This window comes from Mixophyes fleayi, chromosome 4, assembly GCF_038048845.1.
Source record: "Mixophyes fleayi isolate aMixFle1 chromosome 4, aMixFle1.hap1, whole genome shotgun sequence".
NCBI lineage: Eukaryota > Metazoa > Chordata > Amphibia > Anura > Limnodynastidae > Mixophyes > Mixophyes fleayi.
In genome coordinates, this window is record NC_134405.1 from 326,843,710 (window position 1) to 326,865,040 (window position 21,331).

Here is a 21,331-nt window from a genome sequence, read left to right on the forward strand (position 1 = left end):
CTGAAATTTGAAGTTGATCTAGGACATGTCCTACCCCAATTATAAACCTGTCCCCAAATGTTAAATTTACCTCCCCCTACAATGCAGCATGGTTTTGCCAGGGTGCAAAGTTACTCCTATTTTTTGCTTTACTTTCCTTAATGAATCAGGCCCTATGGGGTCTATTTACTAAGCTGCAATGAGCCAAAAATCTGGAGAAAACAGCTTTTATAGGGGTTAAAGCAGGAGAAATCCGATATTTCTCCTTCCTTAACCTGTCCAACGTTGGTCACTGCAGTCCAATGTTATGCACGTTTTGTCGCTATCCAATAATGATTGTCGAATCTCGATTTGTGTTTCCAAAGCACAAAAGTAATTTAATATCCAAAAGTAGCAGAATAACAATGCAAAATAAAACAAGTACAGCCGTTACTTATCGCAGGCGCTCTGGATCCAGTGAACAGTCATTCAGGTCTGAAGACTGTGGTCAAAGAAGACTGGTCACTAGGTCCAGAGCCCCTGCTTATATGCAGTCAGTGAATACAGTAGAACAATGCAGATAATGTGGCTTGCTTCTATTGGTCCAGGCTTCAGGAAGGTCCAGTGTACTGCAGGTCATAGGCCAGTTCAAACCAAAATATCCAAAGGTGGGGGTCATCTCTCCAGGGGATGTGCTCCGACTTTCCCGCCAAGAATCCAGTTTCAACTAGTCTATTAGCATTTTACAGTCTGTATCACTTTAAACATTTATTACCTTACATCGCTAACTAGAGTATGCAATGTGCGATCTCTTCGGCGAATGAACCGGACAACTGCTGATGAATAGGGGATTAAAATGATACTAAACATGAAATAGTTCCTGTGCAACCTGAACATTCAGTTTCACTAATATGCATAAAACTTATAATACTAAACGTAAATACTGCTATATTTCGACATAAATGACTATTGCCACCATTCAAGATGGCGATAGGCTTACCTTTCTAATGGAGTTCATCGTCGCCGGAGAAACCGCTCATCCATTGCGGCCAACGTTAGGCTGGCGGTGAAGGAGGTTTTAGTTAGTTTAGATGGGAGGAGCTCGCCAATGAGCCCGGGCATGGTAAATACCACCGGCAGGAGATTTTGTATGGCTAAGGCCAATTGGATGTTACCTCGTTTCTTCCTTCTTTTCATCCTCTTAACAGATCATAATAAACTTCTCTTCCTCCCCAGCCTTCCCCTCTTGTTCTGTCTTCCATGTTTGTTTCCTGTTTTCCCCCCCAGTTACGTTTCTACCCAGTTCTGTTTCCATATGCCACGCTCTTATTTTAGTGGTTTATATTACTATATGACAATTACGTGAGCTCTACAAGGCAGGGAAATAATGTTTTGCATATTCGTTGCCTCCGTGGCAAATGCATCTTTTGCTCTGAATTCTGAGTACCCTGTATATAGTTCTTTGATATTAACCATTGAAAAAAAAATGTTTTATTCAAATAATAAAGCATTTTCTGATTCATTTCCTTCTGTTATCTCAATCCTGAGATGACAATCACAGAACAAATATTTTGACGGTACCACCGCAGTGCTTATTATATAGGCTTCCGTTTAGAGTGACATTAAAAATATACCCTAGTGATATGTTGGCTCTATATTAGTCTTAATAATAATTTTTCTATAGTATTTGTCTTTTATTTACTTGCCTGTGAAACTTACCCATCATAAAGTAGCTGTCACTCAGAATCTGGTCTTTGTGTCCTTGTATCCTTCAGGTTTGTTTCCCAGTCATCCAAGGAAGCCTACGTCATCTCCTTGTACATCGATAATCCTCTGCTCATCGGAGGGAAGAAATTTGACCTACGTCTGTATGTTCTTGTGTCGACATACCGGCCGCTCAAGTGTTTCATGTAAGATATTGTTTTTTGATAGACACACAGAATCTTTTAGGTTTGTTATGATTTTCATAGTTTAGACTGACTGGTGTCTGTCTGTCGTCCATATGCACTTAGGCAACAGGCCCTGCCCACTTGTGTCACATGATTCACTTTGAAAGCGTTCCGTAATGGAATGAATGACCATCCTTAAAGGCAAACTTGATTGGCTGTGGCTCCTGTCCAATCAGGCACCTTTGATTTGTACGTGTCCTGGTGTACAATTCCCAGCATTCCCTACCAGCTAAAAGTGCTTTAATTAAACCAATAAAGTGTCTGTCATCCAGTCTACTAAAATATAGGAGTTAAAATACTGTGTATAAAGTGAAATGTAATGCAGGATCTTTCTCTCCTCCCGACCTCGGCCGAACACTCTTTTATGTTATAAAGTTCACTGCTTCTTTCTTGAGAAAACATGATACCTAATTGCTGCTGGTCTCTGACAGGGGGAGAGCATCCCTTACATTTCAAATACTTTACAGCTCTTTAGCCTGTGAGTGCAATTCCTCCAATCGTTTACCTGTATTACATTTTTCATACATATACCAGTTCACTATACGTCCGTTTTTTTCGTATTGTTTCCACTAAAGCATTTAATGTACATTTGGTCATTTGTATGGTTTATACATACTTTTCTTGGCTGTAAATCACTAAATTAAAAGTGACATCTTTTTTTACTCTTTCACCATGAAAAGATTGATTTACTTAAGTTATTTTAGTTTAGTTGCTTAGTGTGTACTCAGGATAGAGGTCACTTTTGCGCTTATATATTTATTGTTTAATATGTCGATGACACTAAGGGGTATATTTACTAAACTGCGGGTTTGAAAAAGTGGAGATGTTGCCTATAGCAACCAATCAGATTCTAACTGTCATTTATTTAGTACATTCTACAAAATGATAACTAGAATCTGATTGGTTACTATAGGCAACATCTCCACTTTTTCAAGCCAGCAGTTTAGTAAATATACTCCTATATGTTGGAGCTAAATATTGTTTCTTCAGACCTCACTCAGGACTGATTTTAGGGGTTGCCGTGTGCTGGGAAAGAGCAAGAACAAAGACCCCATTCTTGGCCCCAGTCTCACTCCGTAGCTAGATATTTTCAATTTGCTGAAACCAAGAGCTGATAGAACTATGAATGTATAAGGCCTCTGACTTCAGTATAAGGATCAACGATCCTTATTTCAAACTACGTTTCCGTCCCTTTCACAATATAACTGGAACAGAACAACTTTACCAATTTCATGCATGCAGCGATTCGGACCATGTTGGTGATGACTACGATCTTACAGTGTGTTGGGCCTTTGGTCGTAGATAGTCGGCCCCATGTGTTTGACGTTGGCACTGAAAGACTGGAAACAATTACATTGGTTGCTTATTTGGAAACACATAGTTTGTGTTATAATTTGCAGGCTCTGAGCGCTAAGAATGGTAATAAGGCACTTTTGTTACCTTATTTTTTTACTGGTCGCATAGTAATACCATACATCTTACTGTCAAGGACAACATGATGCTTTTATTCCAGTTGTTTATTTAAGGTTACAAACCCTAATATATGTGATTTTACTCTAGGTACAAACTGGGATTTTGTCGTTTCTGCACTGTAAAATACACGCCCAGCACAAATGAGCTGGACAATATGTTTGTGCATTTGACGAATGTCGCTATTCAGAAACACGGGGTAAGAAGTTTCTCGAACCCTACGAATGTTGTGCTTTCTGGATTTGTTTAGAAAATCCTGCTGCATCATCCAGCTGTCTAAAACTGCCCATAGACAGGCAGATAGGGTGGTTTGGCCTATGTACTGAATTACTTGATCACTGGGGGGGACAATTAAGGGCAAACTGTATGTGTATAAACTTCTGTAAGTACTAACCTACAGTTTTATTGATAGTTATTTTAACGGGACATTGTGTACCTCTTTAATGAAGCTGATTCATTTTTTCTCCTAAAACTCAATGATCCCTTTACAAAATCGATCAGTGGGGCACATTTATTGCCACCGCAAAGCGGTGTCTCTCCTTTGGAAACAAGTGGTTTGTTGTTGTTCCCAGCAGACTGTCACCTGATCTCTCAGTCTGAGCCAGTCAGTCACCAAGCTCCTGAGTGATCACGTGACAGCAGAGGAAGTACAGGTGACGGAATTATGCTCATTCCAAAGCCTCTTTGCTCACTTGTGACTATGCTTACCATGTTCATTTCATTTGCAAACTCTAAACCATAAAAAAAAACAATTTATGTTAATGACACAAACCTAATGTTTAGAGGGGACTGTACATTTCATAAATTTAGAAAAAAGTATTTTAAAAAAATCAGGCTAGAAAGAAAGATCTAAACACTCTAATTATTGAGCAGGGGAAGCGGCTTTAATGAGGATCACCTTTTTACAATACAGCAAATAATACAATAAACAAAGATGTGGGGTATATTGACTAAACCGTGGGTTTGAAAAAGTGGAGATGTTGCCTACAGCAGCCAATCAGATTCTAGATTTTGTAGAATGTACTAAATAGATGATAACTAGAATCTGATTGGTTGCTATAGGCAATATCTCTTAATCTCTCTCTCAATATCTCCACTTTTTCAAACCCGCAGTTTAGTTACTAATTGAGTGCTCTGTCTTCTTCTGGAACATTAAGGTCTGGCCTGTGGCCTCTGCTGAGTAATAAGATGTTGTTTTCTGCTCCAGGATGACTACAATCACATCCACGGCGGGAAGTGGACAGTAAGTAATTTACATCTGTACCTGGAGAGCACGCGGGGACGAGACGTCACTGATAAACTGTTTGATGAAATCCACTGGATTATCGTACAGTCCCTGAAGGCTGTGGCGGTGAGTCAGATCTTTACACCCGTCTGGGGATCCGGGCGAGCGGACACGTCCTTATCATGTGCCGGACACTGTGGTATCTCTGGCCAACAAAATGAACAACGAAAGCAAGCAGAATGTTATTAGTCTTTCTTAGTCTCATTATAGCCCTAATGGCCCTGAATGCTGAAAATTGCAGCCATACTAAGCACTCAAGGGAAAAGAGAGAGATAACATTTCCCATTTCAGTATCAATAACAACAGGCAGTGATATAATTATTATATCAATCACAGTAAATAAATAAAAAAAACTTAATAAAAAAGGTTCAGAATTTACCCCCTCCCTTCAAAATATTATTGTATCATAATGCCAATTAATAAACCTTAAGTAAGATGAGAAAACAGGAGAAAAATAGAATTAAAAGTAATATGTAGTGTTCTAGTCCAGATGCTGAATTGCTTCTGTTTGTAGTCTCCGTTTTAATTGATCGTTCTAATTCTTAAAGATGCGAATGAGTCATCTTCTTCCAAACCTCGATGCCCGGCACTGGTCCTCCGCTCTAGGTCCTCAGTCTGTACCCGTTGGTTCTTAGTGTTGTAGTCTCTTATCTGGGCAAATTTTAAATACTGATACTCGTGTCATTCTCCTGGCCAGGATGTGGGAGGATTTGTGTCCTATTTGTTGTGTATGTAGTCACTGGTGTGTTTTAGTTTTACCATTTATATCTATTGTGTGAGTCTCCTGTTTGTGCGGCTTATCCGTGGTGCAGTCCTCGTTGTACTGGTGACTTGATCCTCCTTGTTTGGGTCCGGTCGTCTCTCCGTGGTCTACCGGTGGTTATCTCTACCCTCACCTGCCCTGTTCATTAGACCTAATCCTACACTTCCTTCCTGATTCCACGCCGTCTGCCTGTCTCTAGTCGTCCCTCCGTTACCTTTCAGACTAAAACGTAACTATAAACTTTACTATAAGCGTCATCTTAACCTTACTGTTGTACCTAGTATTCATAAACCCAGGTATTTTATTTACACACGGTTTCCCTTTCTGGAACTACTACCATAGTAACTTATTACCTATTAGTCTCTATTTTAATTCCTTCATAGCAATATGTATTGTCTCTTTGTTCTCCCTTGTGGCTCGCTGGTTATATTCCTGTCCACAGCATCTCTTGTTTATTCCCTTCTCAGCTACTCCTCTCTCTGCTTCAGGAAACATCTATTATCTCTGTATCTCTCCAATCTGTCTGCTCTCGCCCTCTGCTGATTTCCCTTTATCTGACAGTTCTCTCTTATTGTTACTTTTGTATCTCCCATTTCCCCTTCAGTCTATCACTTTCTTTATCTGCGGTGCACTCCCCATCACTTACCGTTTCTCCCTTAGCATCGTTGCTTTCTTCTGTCTAATTATCATCATCATCATCATTTATTTATATAGCGCCACTAATTCCGCAGCGCTGTACAGAGAACTCATTCACATCAGTCCCTGCCCCATTGGAGCTTACAGTCTAAATTCCCTAATATATACACACACTCACACAAAGACAGACAGAGAGGGAGACAGACAGAGACTAGGGTCAATTTTTGATTGCAGCCAATTAACCTACCAGTATGTTTTTGGAGTGTGGGAGGAAACCGGAGCACCCGGAGGAAACCCACGCAAACACAGGGAGAACATACAAACTCCACACAGATAAGGCCCCCTTTACCTTCCATTCCTCCCGCCAGTCTCTCCCTCTGTGCTCTTCATCTACTCATTTATACTTTCCGTTCCTTTCCCTGACAGTCTCTCTTCTCTTTCTCCTCATCCTCTTCTACTTTTCGTTTCTTTCACTCTATCTGCTTTTCTGCTCTCTCGCTTATCCCCTGTCTCCTTACATTATTTCTCATACTGTGCACTGACAGCCACAAGTGGCTCCTCTGCCGCTCCTCATGTCAGCAGCCTCTTCTCATTGGCTCAGAGAGGAAGCTCAGGGGAAGTCTTCCGGTAGTCAAGTAAGGGGTTCCGTATCTTTCATAGGGGCTCCTTTATAGAAAATTTACACTTTTTTCTTTTATACATATTTATACAGTTTTTTTATGTAACATTTTACAGTAAATTTAATTTAATATTCTCCTTCCTTTACATTTATGCCTAATTATGTTTTCATCGCAGTCTTATTTAATAAAAAGGGTTTTGCATCGGGTATCAGGGTACACCTACCTACCTATAAGCAATGGTCGAAGTTTAGAAGTGGCGGTAAGGAAAATGTAAGTGAGTGGAATGTGATTGTTTTATAATGAAGGCAGTAGGAGAAGTGGCGGTATGACATACCTCCAAATGACAGCCCACTTCTACCACCAGTATAATATATCTAGTAATATGAATATGGGGTGTTGAAGGAGACAGGCAGTCCATCTCACAGACAGAATAGGTCTACCCTAATATTTAGTTACAAGCCCGTAGAGCTTGCTCAATGTAAGAAACAAAAGTGTGGATTGGACAGAAGAGAAAGATGTTTAATGGTAAGCGGGAGAGATGACCGGAAGGGATGAGTGATGATCACAAGGATTTTAACAACTAGTAAGTCACATAAATACAAATTAAAGTCCTATGAATCGTGCCATAGAAATTAATTTGTTGTGCGTTTCTTACCCTTTTTAATCTGATTTTAATGCATACAAACAAAATGTCAATCACTAAGAGATAGCTGCCAGCAGGTGGCGCCAGTGTTTTCTGCCGTTTTCTGTCCCACTTTGGTAGAATTTGGGTTCTCAGGCCAAGAGATCGTTGCTGCCGGTTGATGTGGCTGATGGTAAGCAGTGTGTAAAATATAATTACAAAGTACTGAACTAGTTTAGCTGCCCATGTACTTATGTGGTTTCCTGTAACCTAAGTACACGTGTTTTCTGTAAGTGGAGGCGCCTGAATGCATGGTTTAAAATCAATTGCATTTGGGGGGTTCTTGGCCATAGAAGTATGTATAGTAGTGGAATAATGCCGCAGATTTACTGGGATTCTGCATCAGGGAAAATTACACATCATCGCTGCCTCTTGAGTATAAAACAGGGCCAGCTCGAGGGGTTGGTCTATTGATTGTTTAAAGGACCACTTAACTTAGAATAAATGTTATTACTATTTACAAACGAGCTGTTGCCAAGATTTCCAAATAGATAAATACTAGAGCACAGGAAGAGTTTAATCAGGCTCTGAGAGGTTATTTGTCCTCATAACAAAGGAACGTCGTCATAATTTTAAAAAAACTAAAAGCTAAAACCTAAGAGCACATTATATGTGATCGAACCTTTACAGGTCACATGGCACTTGGCCCCTCCCACATTTATTGAAGCTGAAAGTTGACAGCCAACTCAGTGACTTTTGTAGCTGAATGGAATCTGACTTAAAACTTCTAAATCTTTCTTCCCAAAGGGAATGTTTAATGCCCCTCCCACCAATTTAGCTCATGCAATCGGCTTTGAGGTGATAAACCTATGCAGAACCATCTTTGTGCGAACTTCTGCAGGCTGTGGGCCAGGAGGATTATGGGAACTAATGCGCAACTATCTTCCAGCCTTGCGGTTGCATTTACTGGGTTGTGGAGTTAAAGGGGCGTGTTAGATGCATTAGGGCAGCATGGTGGCTAAGTGGTTAGCACTTCTGCCTCACAGCGCTGGGGCCATGAGTTCAATTCCCATCCATGGCCTTATCTGTGTGGAGTTTGTATGTTCTCCCCCTGTTTGCGTGGGTTTCCTCTGAGTGCTCCGGTTTCCTCCCACACTCCAAAAACATGCTGGTAGGTTAATTGGCTGCTATCAAAATTGACCCTAGTCTGTCTGTGTGTGTGTGTGTGTGTGTTAGGGAATTTAGACTGTAAGCTCCAATGGGGCAGGGACTGATGTGAATGAGTTCTCTGTACAGCGCTGCGGAATCAGTGGCGCTATATAAATAAATGGTGATGTTGGTGATCCTCTCTTAATATTTCATCAGCTATTTCTTTTATTTAGCCCACATTTACCTACGCAATGCAATGTTTTGACTCTATAAACCATTGACTCTATAGTATCATTTTCTGCCAGGCAAACCACGATTCTCAGTACCGAGGGTTAAACCGCAGTTGCGGATGGAAAGTGAAATTTTCCTAAGTCCCTGGGAGCCAGCGCTGTTTAGAAACCCCAGTTATTAATTTCTTAGTCTAGTGTGTTAACCACAATCTCTTGTCTGGCAGGAGAACGTTGGCACCACACAAGGTTAGAGACGTCTAGTACAATTTAACAGTCTCAGGTCTACTTATTGTAAGGTTCCGTGACTCTCTGGCACTCCTGTCGGTGTCCACCCCTAGATGCCTGGTCAGTGAGCAGTTAACGACGTATCATTAAAGTATTCTTTAACTGGTTACAGGTGCAGACTAAACTCCATGTAAACGCTTATCGGTCTCTTTTGGGATAAAACGTTTCTCCGCTGAGTCAGCGCTGCCTGTGATGTGGTTTATCGTCTCGGCAGAGTAATATCAGGGATCACATTGCAGTGATTACATGAGATTCCTCCTTTTTAATGCCACAACCCTTTGAAGGTTTATTCGGGGACAGGTTTGTGAGAATCAGACTGTTATCTGTGGATATATTAATTCTATTGTGCAGTTCAGAGAATACACTAATTGCATATTAATGTAGAGGACTTATTGTCACGGGATGGGTATGATATCGTTAAGGCTGATGTCATTAGTGGTGTATACAGGGTTCAAAGTATAGCAAAAAGGTGGCAGACACAACTCCCTAAATTTGCTCATAGCCTTCAAAGTTAATAACCTAAAACTATCATATACTTTCCCCTCTACAAGATTTATTAAAGTCAACAAAATTCGAGAAGTTTGAGTGTTTGGAATGGTTTTTATGCATTTGGGAACAATAAAATGACCTTTGCCGTGTTTTCTTCTGCCAAGCATCATGGTACTGGGGCCAAATGAGGCTTAGGGCCCTACAATAGAACTTCTGGTAGCTGCAGTAGCCAGTCTGATCCTAGAGGGGGAGCTTGTTCTGATATCTTCTGTGTTTCTAACCACCTGGAGAATTGACATAGGGGGTAGAACGGATTAGTGCTGTACAGACATCGCATTGGATGCTGCAGACAGAATGTCACGACCTACACAGCTTTGTGAGTCCTCTAGGCAGCGAGAGTTGGAAAGTTTGCCAAAATTTGCTGTCTCTTAGTTGTCTGACTTTCCTTTAGAAAGTTATAAACAATGTTATCCTGGGTATACGCAAATGTACAATTGATTTAATTGTGCAAAGTATACCAGACCACACCTAGCTTTCATGAGAGGGTGCTTAAATGAAGGTTCGCGGCTAACGTCCGGTTTCACAGAATGTTATACCCTATATATCCCAGAGGGGCTGACGCTGACCCTGCTGGCATCAATAACTATCGCTTAACGTGTGTATGTAAACAGGCTCTATTGAACTGTTATTAACATGACGGAGGCAGCCGGGATGTGGGTAAGTAGCCTCAGATCTATTTAGGTCCCCCGGGCATTGGACCCCTGAGGTTGTATTAGTTGGGGAAGGAAGGTTTATTGACATTTTTTTCACTGACATTCTCGTTTCACAGTTGATTTCTTTTGCAGCTTTTTTGCTCCACGGTCTTACACGCTGCCTTTCTTGTCTTTAGCCGGTGATGAATAACGACAAGCATTGCTTTGAGTGTTACGGTTATGACATCATCATAGATGACAGGTTGAAGCCGTGGCTAATCGAGGTGAGTGATTGGCTGAGATTCGGTGTTGTATAATAAACTGATACAGGGGTTTTCTTGTTCATTTACACAGAAATTGGGTCTAGTCTCTATTTGTTAAAGAGAATTGTGCTGAATCTTGTGAGTGTATAGTGGGGATTTTGTACCAGAGAGGAGTCGGACTATTCTGTTTGGGCAGAGAGCTGAATAACCGTTCAATCACCTGCTCCCTTCACTTACATAACGATTGATTCTTCTTGGTTCTGTTCTTTGTGCTGCAAACCAGATGCGTCAAAAGTTCTAGCTTGGTAAAGCCAAGTACATATTCTACCACTATAAAGGTAATTTGGCTGTTTGAGTCTGTGGTTGAAATGTCCTTTTGCCAATGACACAATGTGACAGGTTTTTCTACATTATATTTACAGGGAAAAATACTTCCAAACCTGAACTACCTCCACCCTCAAGGATTTTTTCTTTCCTTCATAAAATCACATAACATATTAAATTACTGGTAATGTGACATTAATGGCGCAGCTCTTTGCAGTGAATTAATATAAATATACAGTTTTGAGCATATTTAATGTTGTCATGTTCCTCTTTAATGCTGCTGTACCAACTAATAAAACCTCTTACTAAGGTGCCCCCTCCCCTAGCCAGAGCCCTGGTGGCTGGTACCTGCAACTGTTCTTCCTGCGCCTCCTCCGTTCCTCTTACAGTCTTGGCTGAAAACATGGGGGAGGGGCTATCATCATCATTTATTTATATAGCGCCACTAATTCCACAGCGCTGAACAGAGAACTCATTCACATCAGTCCCTGTCCCAATGGAGCTTACAGTCTGAATTTCCTAACACACACTGATAGAGAAAGACTAAGGTCAACTTGATAGCAGCCAATTAACCTACCAGTATGTTTTTGGAGTGTGGGAGGAAACCAGAGCACCCGGAGGAAACCCACGCAAAGACAGGGAGAACATACAAACTCCACACAGATAAGACCATGGACGGGAATTGAACTCATGTACTCAGCGATGTGTGGCAGAAGTGCTAACCACTAAGCCACCAATGCAGGGGGGGACGGGACCAATCACAAGTAGCTATCAAAGGAATGCAGATTGTCATTGGTCCTCCCTGCCTTTCAGAACTGGAGCTATTTCAGATAATGTCTCTGATTGTGGGGAAGATGATTTTCCTAAGCACAGCCGGCTTCCTGTAAGTAAAATGATTGCAGGATATTGCAGTGAGGTGCGGTAATTAAAGTTGCGCAAAACGGTCGCTCCGAATCGCAGCTACAGCTTTGGACCCACAATTTGTGCATAACGTAGATTTCTGCCAGGGTGTGTAGGAGCAGTTTAGCCGCATTTGCGGAAGATCAGCAGTTTACACAAGCACTGTGCGGAGTGTGGGGGTTCCGAATAAAGTATGCAGTAGGCGCTCCGAGCTTTGTGGAGCAGTGATGGAGGGCACCTCCTACAGATTGTTCTGCCTCTGTGCACATTGAGGTGCACTATTAGCTGCCAAAATCAGGGGAGGTGTGTACCTTAATGTGCGCTGGATGGACCATCTAAGAGCACCAGTGCAAAGCAAAGTGTTCTGTAGTGCGCATCCAGCTCTCTTCATAAATGAGGTTCATCCTCTATTAGCCGCTTGGTATGAAAAAGTCACAGTGGACTTGTCAGCTGCACACTGTGGAAACGGCCGTCCTGCGAGCTCAACAAACATTCATGTGAACACAGTGACATCTCTGAGACATAAAGCACCTTGGGCCTGATTCATTAAGGCACGCAAAATGAACATATTGTGTGTTTTTTAGAAACGCATGTAATCCGGGCATACACACGTACGTATTGAACAAGGAGCGGATGTAAAGATACGTCTAATGAATACAGGTCTAGGTCCCCTCTGCTCTAACACTGCAGGATACGTCCTATACATATCTGGAATATAAACCCCCAAAAGGACGCACAGAACAAAAAAATTATTATTGTCATCTGTTAATAATATAGTCAATTATTTTTTTTTTATTTTTCTTTACCCCCGACCCCATAAAATTAATTTATTAGAATGTTATTAATGTCTACTGTACATAAAATACATTTTACAGTTGTTCCTGATTGTAAACACATGTTCTAGCTGCATACACAGCAATGATCACTATCACTCGTCACTTACACCTGTAGCTGGTGCAAGTGATACGACAGATAATAAACGCATCTAACACGCCCCTTTAACTCCACAACCGTACCTGTGAGATGCCCACAGCTTGAATCAGGCGCTGCTGTGTGCGCCGGAGCCCGGCACGTCCTTACTGTTTTGGTTTTTAATAAAGTGTTTTTAGTTGGTTGTTTGCAGCATAAAAACACACAGCATCACTTCGTAACTATCTAACCCAACTACCTAACTAGATCCAGAATAGTAGCTTAAATCAATACCGTGTGACCCAGTTGAAGCTTTGACCATGGCAAGCAGCGGACGCCCTTACAGTACATTGATTCCCTTCCGCCCATGACATCACAGGCTGTACACTGGCGCTCTCTGGCACCGGTCATGCTCAGAGTAATTTAACATAATACGGAACGTAACCACATTTCCGCTACTTAACGAATCAGACGCTTTGTGTGTAGTGAATTGATAAGCTGAATAGTTGTTCGGTCCACAAGATGGCTGCCTCCGCTATGTGTGGGTGACGGGGTCACATTAAAGGGCCACTATCTTCAGAATGTTTGCAGTGGTTGTCCACCTTTCGTTAACCTCTTTAAACCTGTTTATAAGGTGGATACAGTTGTTTTTGTACGATTTCACACAAAAAAAATAATTTATATTGAAATCTTCCTATAGTAACCATTTTCATTTTGTGTGCCCCCTACCCCCCCCCCCCCTTCTTGGTTTAGGATTGCTGTTTTACCACCTGACAATGGCAGATTAAGGGCCAACTCTACTCAAAAATGTTGTTGCTGGTTTCTATTTTTTTCAAATCATTGTGTTGGGCACAACGGCTCACTAGAATATTTATTGATATTTGAAATAGGTCTTCTGCCTGAAACTGCCTGCTTAAAACTCAGAAGTGCACTAAAAATACAGGTAAAGACTTACACTCCTTATTAAGCATCTGTAAGATTGTAAACTGTGGATTGAACTAACTGTTTCCACGTTGCAGAAGTGGCTTAGGTGCATCTTTAACAGCCTATTGGTCCCTTTGGCAGCAACAGTGTGTTTTGGCGTTTTAAATTGGCTACACGCAAAACAGCTATTTTAAATATCATATTTTCTTTTACATTGTCTTTGCTTGTTTTAAATAAAGGATATGTAAATGTTTACACCTTCGTAGAGCTCTGAGCCCCAGGCTAGCACTCCATCCGTCCTTGTTGTAATCCACCGCTAACACCTGGTTCTGAAGTGTAATCACATGCTGTGTCTCTCAACATTCCATCGTGACACTGAGCAGGAGACCACTCCACATAATTCAACCACTCCACTCGATATAGTAAGCTTTCATTGCGAGACATAAAATATGTAAAATGCCTGGTTATTTGTCGAAGTTGCCTAATCCCACTTTAACAGACCATTAAATCTAATATCCAAGAAATCCTGGTTGCACTATCCTTAGTTTACTGACAGGAAGTCTGCTGTGTAATGGAGAAAAACCTCCCCTCAAATTTATCTCCAATATTTTCAGTTCTGACATACATGGTTGTGACTCTTACCAGTAGCTCTAATATATAAGGAGACTTGTATTTTAAACCCTGAAATCTTTGCTGAAGTAATTTTATTAGACCCACGAGGAGGTCCATATATAATAGTTAAGCTGACAAATGGTTTCTGTGGATGGAGATTGAAGAAGTGACACATGTAGGCATAAAACAAATAGTACACTTGATAAAACCAGTTGTAGTGTAGCTTGCAAGGCATTGTTTGGAAACAAATATATATATATATATATTCTAAATTATGCTATTTTCTCTTATTGAAAGTGCACCTGTTCCTCAGACATGGAGGCCGCCATGTTATTACCAGTAATCTGTGACAGCTGCATTCTCAGTGATGTCTCTGGTTCTTGATAACCACTTTTCAGTGGGTAACAAGGTGGTGTTGCTCTTGGCAACCATTCAGATGCTTGCTTTCATTTTCTAAAATATAGTAGAAAAATGAGAGAGACAATCTGATTGGTTGCTATGGGCAGAAAGACAGTGTTACCTGTGTAAATGGCCACATGCTTTTGAATGCAGCGCGGTGATTGGCATCGCTGCCTCACAGTGCTGGGGTGGGGGCAGCATCCTCTGCGCCTCAGACAGAGAGCGTGACTGACATCAGAGCCAAACACCACATTTGGAGAAGCACCTAAGAAGCTAATGGCTGCTTCTCCTTCATGTCATCAGCCGGCGCTCCATGTGGGGGCGCCAGTGAGGCATTTAAATCACCATATGAGTGACACACTCCTTCAGTGGTGTAGGCGCCCCCTAATCATTGTAGCTATAGGCACTGTATCGTCTCCCTGTGTTTGTGTGGGTTTCCTCCTGGTGCACCGATTTCCTTCCACAGTCCAAAAACATACCGTAAGGTTAGTTGGCTTCAGACAGAATTATGTGTATGGTCCTGAGATAGAGAACTGTGAGCTTCATTGGCCGGGGAGTGATGTGAAGGGTACATATTATCTGTGTAATATCTAGGCCAGACCTGGCCAACCTGATGATGTGAAACTACAAGTCCCAGCATACCTTGCCTTACTATCGGCTGGCTATCTGCCGGCAAAGCATGCTGGGACTTGTAGTTTCACAACACCTGGAATGCCATAGGCCTGGTCTTGGCAATATATAAATAAACAATAATAAATTGGACCACAAAACAGTTGCCTCCCATGTGTGTGCAAACATCAAGTGCCCTTTAACCTTTAGCCATGTTTACTTTTGCACAGCATATGAGAAACAATAACTTTGTGATTCCTCCCATTTAATATATTTACATTATCATGCCTGTATGCCTTGCATTGATTGTGAACAGACCGAGTGACTTTTGTATTCGACAGGTTAACGCTTCTCCGTCTCTTACGTCAAGCACGGCTAACGACCGCATCCTGAAATACAACCTCATTAATGACACGCTCAATATAGTCGTTCCCAATGGAGAGATTCCCGACTGCAAGTGTAACAAGGTCCCACCCAAAGAAGCTCTTGGAAGCTATGAAATCTTGTAAGTTCTGACCACTTATTTGGTAATATAAATTTTATTTTTACAATAACAAGATATTATAGCATGACATGTCCATGAAACTTTTGTGTATACATCTGTGTAATACGCTGCACTGCTGTGACAACAAGAGTCAGGACAGCTCCCCGGGGCTGTAGTTTACATTATTAGTGTCACACTTCTGGTATTACAAACGGAACCCAATAGCCAGGTAGTACTGTAGTAAACAGGATTTATTTTGATACAGGAATAAATCTTAAATGTCCAGCAAGCAAGTCCAAAGTATCAACAGGATAACTATCCTGTAGAGGTACCAAGTAATTGTATTCCAAATCACAAGGGAGCAAGGTTCTGTGGAAGCATCTGGTTCAGACACAAACACAATACTCGAGCAAAGGCTGCATAACAGGAAGTGCCTTTTCTAGGCCCAAACAGGAAATGAGATCCAAGATGGAATCTTCCTGAGACAATCACGGCCATCTTGGATAAGGGCTATTGTAAGGGCAAGTTCATATCAGAGATCCAAGATGGAAACTTCATGAGGCAATCACGGCCATCTTGAATGAGGGCAAATCTAAGGGCAAGAACATAACAATTAGACACCTGAATAAGATGGTAATGGTTAAATCCAGATACTATATTCTATATCGTTTATAATAATGAGTTGTCGTTAATAGAAAAACAGACAGGTTACCTGGATGCCCCAAAAATGACAGGAATCAGTGATCCCAGGAAATTTGGATAGTGATCTGTAAATGCGCAGGACTTAGTTCTGAGGCCTAGGAAACAAAAGTGAGCCTTCCCAAACACCCTTAGTCCCAGCAATCATTGCCAACCATGAACTGCTTGGGCATGCTAGTGCTTGTAGAACTACAAGCACCAGCATGCCCTGGCAGCCAGGTCACATTGGAACCGGTAGTTCCACACAGTAGGAAGACACCAGTTCCCCTGTCCCATCTCATTATTTCACACCTAAATCCTTATGGATCTTTTTTTCTCAAGTAATCTAATGGTTAAAAAACTCTGTTGCAATTTGTCAATGAACCTCCTTGATATTGTGCAGTGTATTCATAGCTCACTTGAGGTCTAGTACACAAGTAGCCAATCAGTTTTCCCACACTCCAGCCAATCAGAGGCAATATTTTATTTATGGAAAGACCTTTTTGGGCATTTGCATAAGTGATATTTGAAATATGATAGTAATATACCTGTGTCATGTTCAGAAGCTGCTGAAAAATACAGCAGGAAGTCATTTGTGGCCAAAGATAGCTGTACAACTAAGGAAATGATCTTAAGCTCAGTAACAATGTATGTAATGTAAAAGACAGCATTTCTAAGTGGAAATACCCAACAAGTTTATGATAATGAGTAATAGCTTACTAGGAAAATGTGGCATATAAAGTGATGAAATAATGTTGTAACATATAAAGTATGCGTGTAAACGTCTGTAACGGACATGGTATCAGAGAAGGGGTCCAGTTGCCAGAGTGGAAGAAATCGGGAACACGTTAAGGTCAGAGCAGTTAGAAGTTGAACGTAGTTTAAACAAGCCGAGGTCAGTACACGGGTAAGCATGCAAAGACATAGCCAAGAACGAGCCACTTTAGTATGCAATTACCAGTAGTACCAAGACGAGACCACAGGTAAAGACCGATAATCAGACACAGGGAACAGGAAGCTGCTGGTGTTAAATAGCCCAGAGGTCACTGCTTAGGAGAAGGTGAAACTCATTCAGTAATTAGATATCCCTGATAATTGTTTCTCAAGAACTACAATCCAAGAAATGACTGTCTCTGCGGCTCCAGACCAGCAATAAAGAAGCCAGGACTCAACTCCCCGATAGTGTCAGTAACATAATCTGTCAGGGTCTGTATGAATCCGCGTGAGACCGTATCTCTATCTGATGTGGGTTTAGTGAAGACCACTACCCTTTTATATCCCATTCCCCAGTACAATCTGTAATACATCATTCCAAAGTTAGCAAGCAATATAACACACTAAACCTGATATAGATAAGTGTAGGGTAGATATATCGGGAAGTAGATACTTAGGGCTGAAAGCACATAATGAATGTCCTATGTCATAAAAAACATATATGGCATCACTAGAGTTCAGCGTAAATATTTGCTAAATCTTGTGCCCATGCATTTGCATCCTCGATACTATTTTGTTCTACATATATGTAAATAGATTTTATATCTAGCGCATAGGTGCACCCTGCACAAAGATACCCAACATAAAGACATGTGTAAGTCAAAATCTCTAAAGAGCTTGGATGACCTGCATCCACCCCCTTACTGTGCTGAACTTACTGAATGCCTCCGACCCATCTCTCCAAGAACATGGGAAAGCAACTATAAGATAAACTCTACTAAATATATGAATGCACGTTGTGCGCAGTGCGGAAACTTTTTATATGGCATAAATGGACTTGTGTCCAATTCTAAATCGGGATCATAGAGCGTACAAATAATACAATGTATGTTCATTGCTCCGTAGCTCATTTCTTCCATAGTTCTATGAAGCAGACCTGTCAGGAATGACATAGAGGAACAACTGTTACCTCCATGGTCAGCTCACACTCAGTCAGTTAACCATTAAACCCCCTGCTAGTGAGTTAGCACTAGGAATTTATCCACAAAAAAACTTTTAAATATGTTTTTCATGTATTCAGTATAAAATATTAAATATTATGTTCAAAATCTAATGTGAAGATTGTGAATTCCAATATATACATTTGCAGACTGTTCTTTAGATATAGATTGACTTATGCTTAGCTTAAATTATTAAGAAATACTAATGCGTGTATCTTTGTACTGTATTCTGTTGAACCCTGCATTTCCTTATTAATAATATTTCACTCACCAGGGATTAGATGTAAGAATTGTAATCTTTCATCCATAAAGATTTATACTGCACTGCACCGCAATTAATTCTTACTCAATTGGCTTGAGACGTTTGAACAAGGCAACATTCTGAACATTTCCCAACTCCATAGATACAAGGAGAGGCATCGGTGGGTTAGGTGATTAGTATGTTAATCAGGTTACTTAGCATGCTAATCTGTCCGGCTAGCATGCTAATTGTGGCCACTGACCCCCCCCCCCCCCCCTTCCTTACATTACACAACACTCTAGTCCAGCGAGAATCACTCTAGTGGAAACTGGGACTGGCAGATTAGAGGCAGAGAGATACAAAGCACACTTCCTAGCCCTCCCTATTCCAGGCGAACTGGGGGAGAGAACTTTTAGTTATGCTTTAAATAGCCCGTAATAAAGAATAAAGGAGTTATCTTAGAGATGACAGATTTTCTTTAAAATGACACAAGGACCTAAAATGTAAAATTTAATACATGACATGTACAGGAAATTAATAAACCAATTTAAGCCTGCCAACGCACATTATGTTCTCTGTGGTTTTAAGTGATTACTCTCACAAAAGATATTTGGAACGTAAAGGAATGTTATCAAATTTGATTTGTTTTATTTTGCCGTTATTTCCCGTTGACATTGAGTTTGATGACAGTGGTTAATTTACATTTTAGATACGATGAAGAAGCAGCGCAAGCCGACGGGTCTGATCGAGACTTGAGAACTCGACCGGGGCAGAATTTTGGATTTAAAGGAAGCCGGGGAAGGGAGTCTGGGAGATCTGCACCCACCACATGGAAATAGTTGTAATGGAATATTTAAAATTCTAGTGGAGCAGAAAGAACGGGGGACTTTCTTGTTGGCAAAGAGCATTTCAGTCTCCCTGAGATACGACAAGAGGAAACAAGTCTACTCTTGATGGAAGTTGCAAATATTTGGGTTGCTAAATGAACGCGTACAACATTTAGGGAACTTTTTAGGGAAATTACTGACAGAAAAAATGATAAAATGCAGATCTATTTAGGATTTCATTTTACTGTATATATTATACACGTTATGTATGTCTATTCCCTGTTAATGTTTTTATCCTCTATTAATATTGTGCTAGATAGGTTTTACACCACTGTATCATACACATCTAAAACAAGTAAAGAATGGACCTACAAATTTAGTTTAATCTTTTTGTTGCTAAAGGACTCCACATGACAGAGATATGACAGATATGACGTGATATGACATGACAGTTCTGCAGGCCAGGCCATGTCTGTCACCAAGGACTATCCACCTCAGCCTCCAACAGTCCAGGCCACCTCAGCCTCCAACAGTCCAGGTCACCTCATTCCACAGAAACCCAGTCCACTTCAGCGTCCACAGGACCACATGACAGAGATAATAAAGTTATTCAGGCCTGGCCATGTCTGTCCCCAACAGTCCAGGCCACCTCAGCCCCCAGAAGTGCAGGCCATCTCAGCCCCCAACAATCCAGGCCACCTCAGCCTCCAGCAGTTCAGGCCACCACATTCCTCATGATCCAGGCCACCTCAGCCCCCAATGGTCCAGGCCACCTCAGCCCCCAATGGTCCAGGCCACCTCAGCCCCCAATGGTCCTGGCCACCTCAGCCTCCATCGGTCCAGGCCACCTCAGCCTCCAACGCTGCAGGCCACCTCAGCCTCCAACGCTGCAGGCCACCTCAGCCTCGAGCAGTCCAGGCCACCACATTCCCCATGATCCAGGCCACCTCAGTCCCCACAGTCCCGTTAACCTCAGCATCCACAGGACCACTGTCGTGAGTTCACACAGGACCACCCAGGTCGGCTTCCACATGACCACCCACGTCAGTCCAGATTTCAACAATTTGTGCGGTGCCTACAATGTGGCCAAGCCCCACACTCTGATCCACCTGGTCACATTCCCCAACCTGTCTAAGCCACAACCACAAATGTTTAGATTATGTCCCATTCTCCCAGTAAAATAGAACTGTCCTCAGAAGGAAAATAGGTTATTGGGGGTATAGCAACAGTTGCTACAAACCCAGGCATAATAATCATTGCTTCACTGTAGGTCCTGTACAACACCGTGCATAGGTCTGGCACTAGAGTCACCACTTATTGCAGGCACTTTATATGCCTGCCAGCTTGCTCTGTATCCTGTATATCTATTGGCATGTAATATTAATAATAAGCTACTAATGTTGTGTACATTTTATGAAACTAATTTATGTTGTCACATTCTCCCTGCTGAATACAATAAGAGCAGCCTCAGTTGCTGGGAGATGCATAATTTAAATGGTTATGTTTTATCTCGGAGATGTTCTTTCTATCCTTCTAGTTTGATTGCTGCAATTGCTTATGGCTGTCTTTGTTTTCAGTTGACATGTAAACTCCTATAGACACGAATCATGCCGTCAGACTTGTAGAATTCACTTAGTTGACGAGAAAAATACTCCTAACTGTGCAACTTGTAATAAAATAATTTATAAAGAGTAATGTTGTTTTACTATACATAATACACTCCCTACACTTCACCTAAATAAAGCAAACTTGATGCAATAAAAGCTAAATACTTGAAAAGAGCAAATAAGATGTACTCCTTAGCACTCGAATGTAAACAAAAGCTTCATCAATTAATACTACCATACACAGGTTAAGTAACTGAGCACTAGTGAATAGGGAAAAAGTAGTACTCTTCAGCCTCATGAATATTTTATAATATCAGTGTAGACTCAGGCTGCGGTGGCTGTGTTACAATGCAGTACTGCACTTGCCAAGTAGGCTCCCACGCGGTTTAGGCTTGATTTTACACCCCGTTTCCTCTGCATGTTTTAAATAATAGAGTTACAGCCATGTTCAGACTGAAGGTTACATCCAATA

General features: G+C 41.3%; 1 protein-coding gene across 2 annotated transcripts in view; it reads left to right on the forward strand.

The window, feature by feature from the left end:
* The window catches only part of TTLL1 (TTL family tubulin polyglutamylase complex subunit L1), a 28,355-nt gene extending 7,412 nt beyond the window's left edge, over positions 1-20,943 (forward strand). The window contains exons 5-10 of one of the 2 annotated variants that reach the window (XM_075210289.1): positions 1,734-1,868; positions 3,468-3,576; positions 4,585-4,728; positions 10,346-10,432; positions 15,430-15,593; positions 19,135-20,943. In XM_075210289.1, coding sequence (XP_075066390.1) covers positions 1,734-1,868; positions 3,468-3,576; positions 4,585-4,728; positions 10,346-10,432; positions 15,430-15,593; positions 19,135-19,264 — 769 coding nt within the window. In that variant the 3' untranslated portion in view covers positions 19,265-20,943. The remainder of the gene's footprint in view (positions 1-1,733; positions 1,869-3,467; positions 3,577-4,584; positions 4,729-10,345; positions 10,433-15,429; positions 15,594-19,134) is intronic. The other variant, XM_075210290.1, reaches the window with a different exon arrangement.
* Positions 20,944-21,331: the final 388 nt, after the last annotated feature.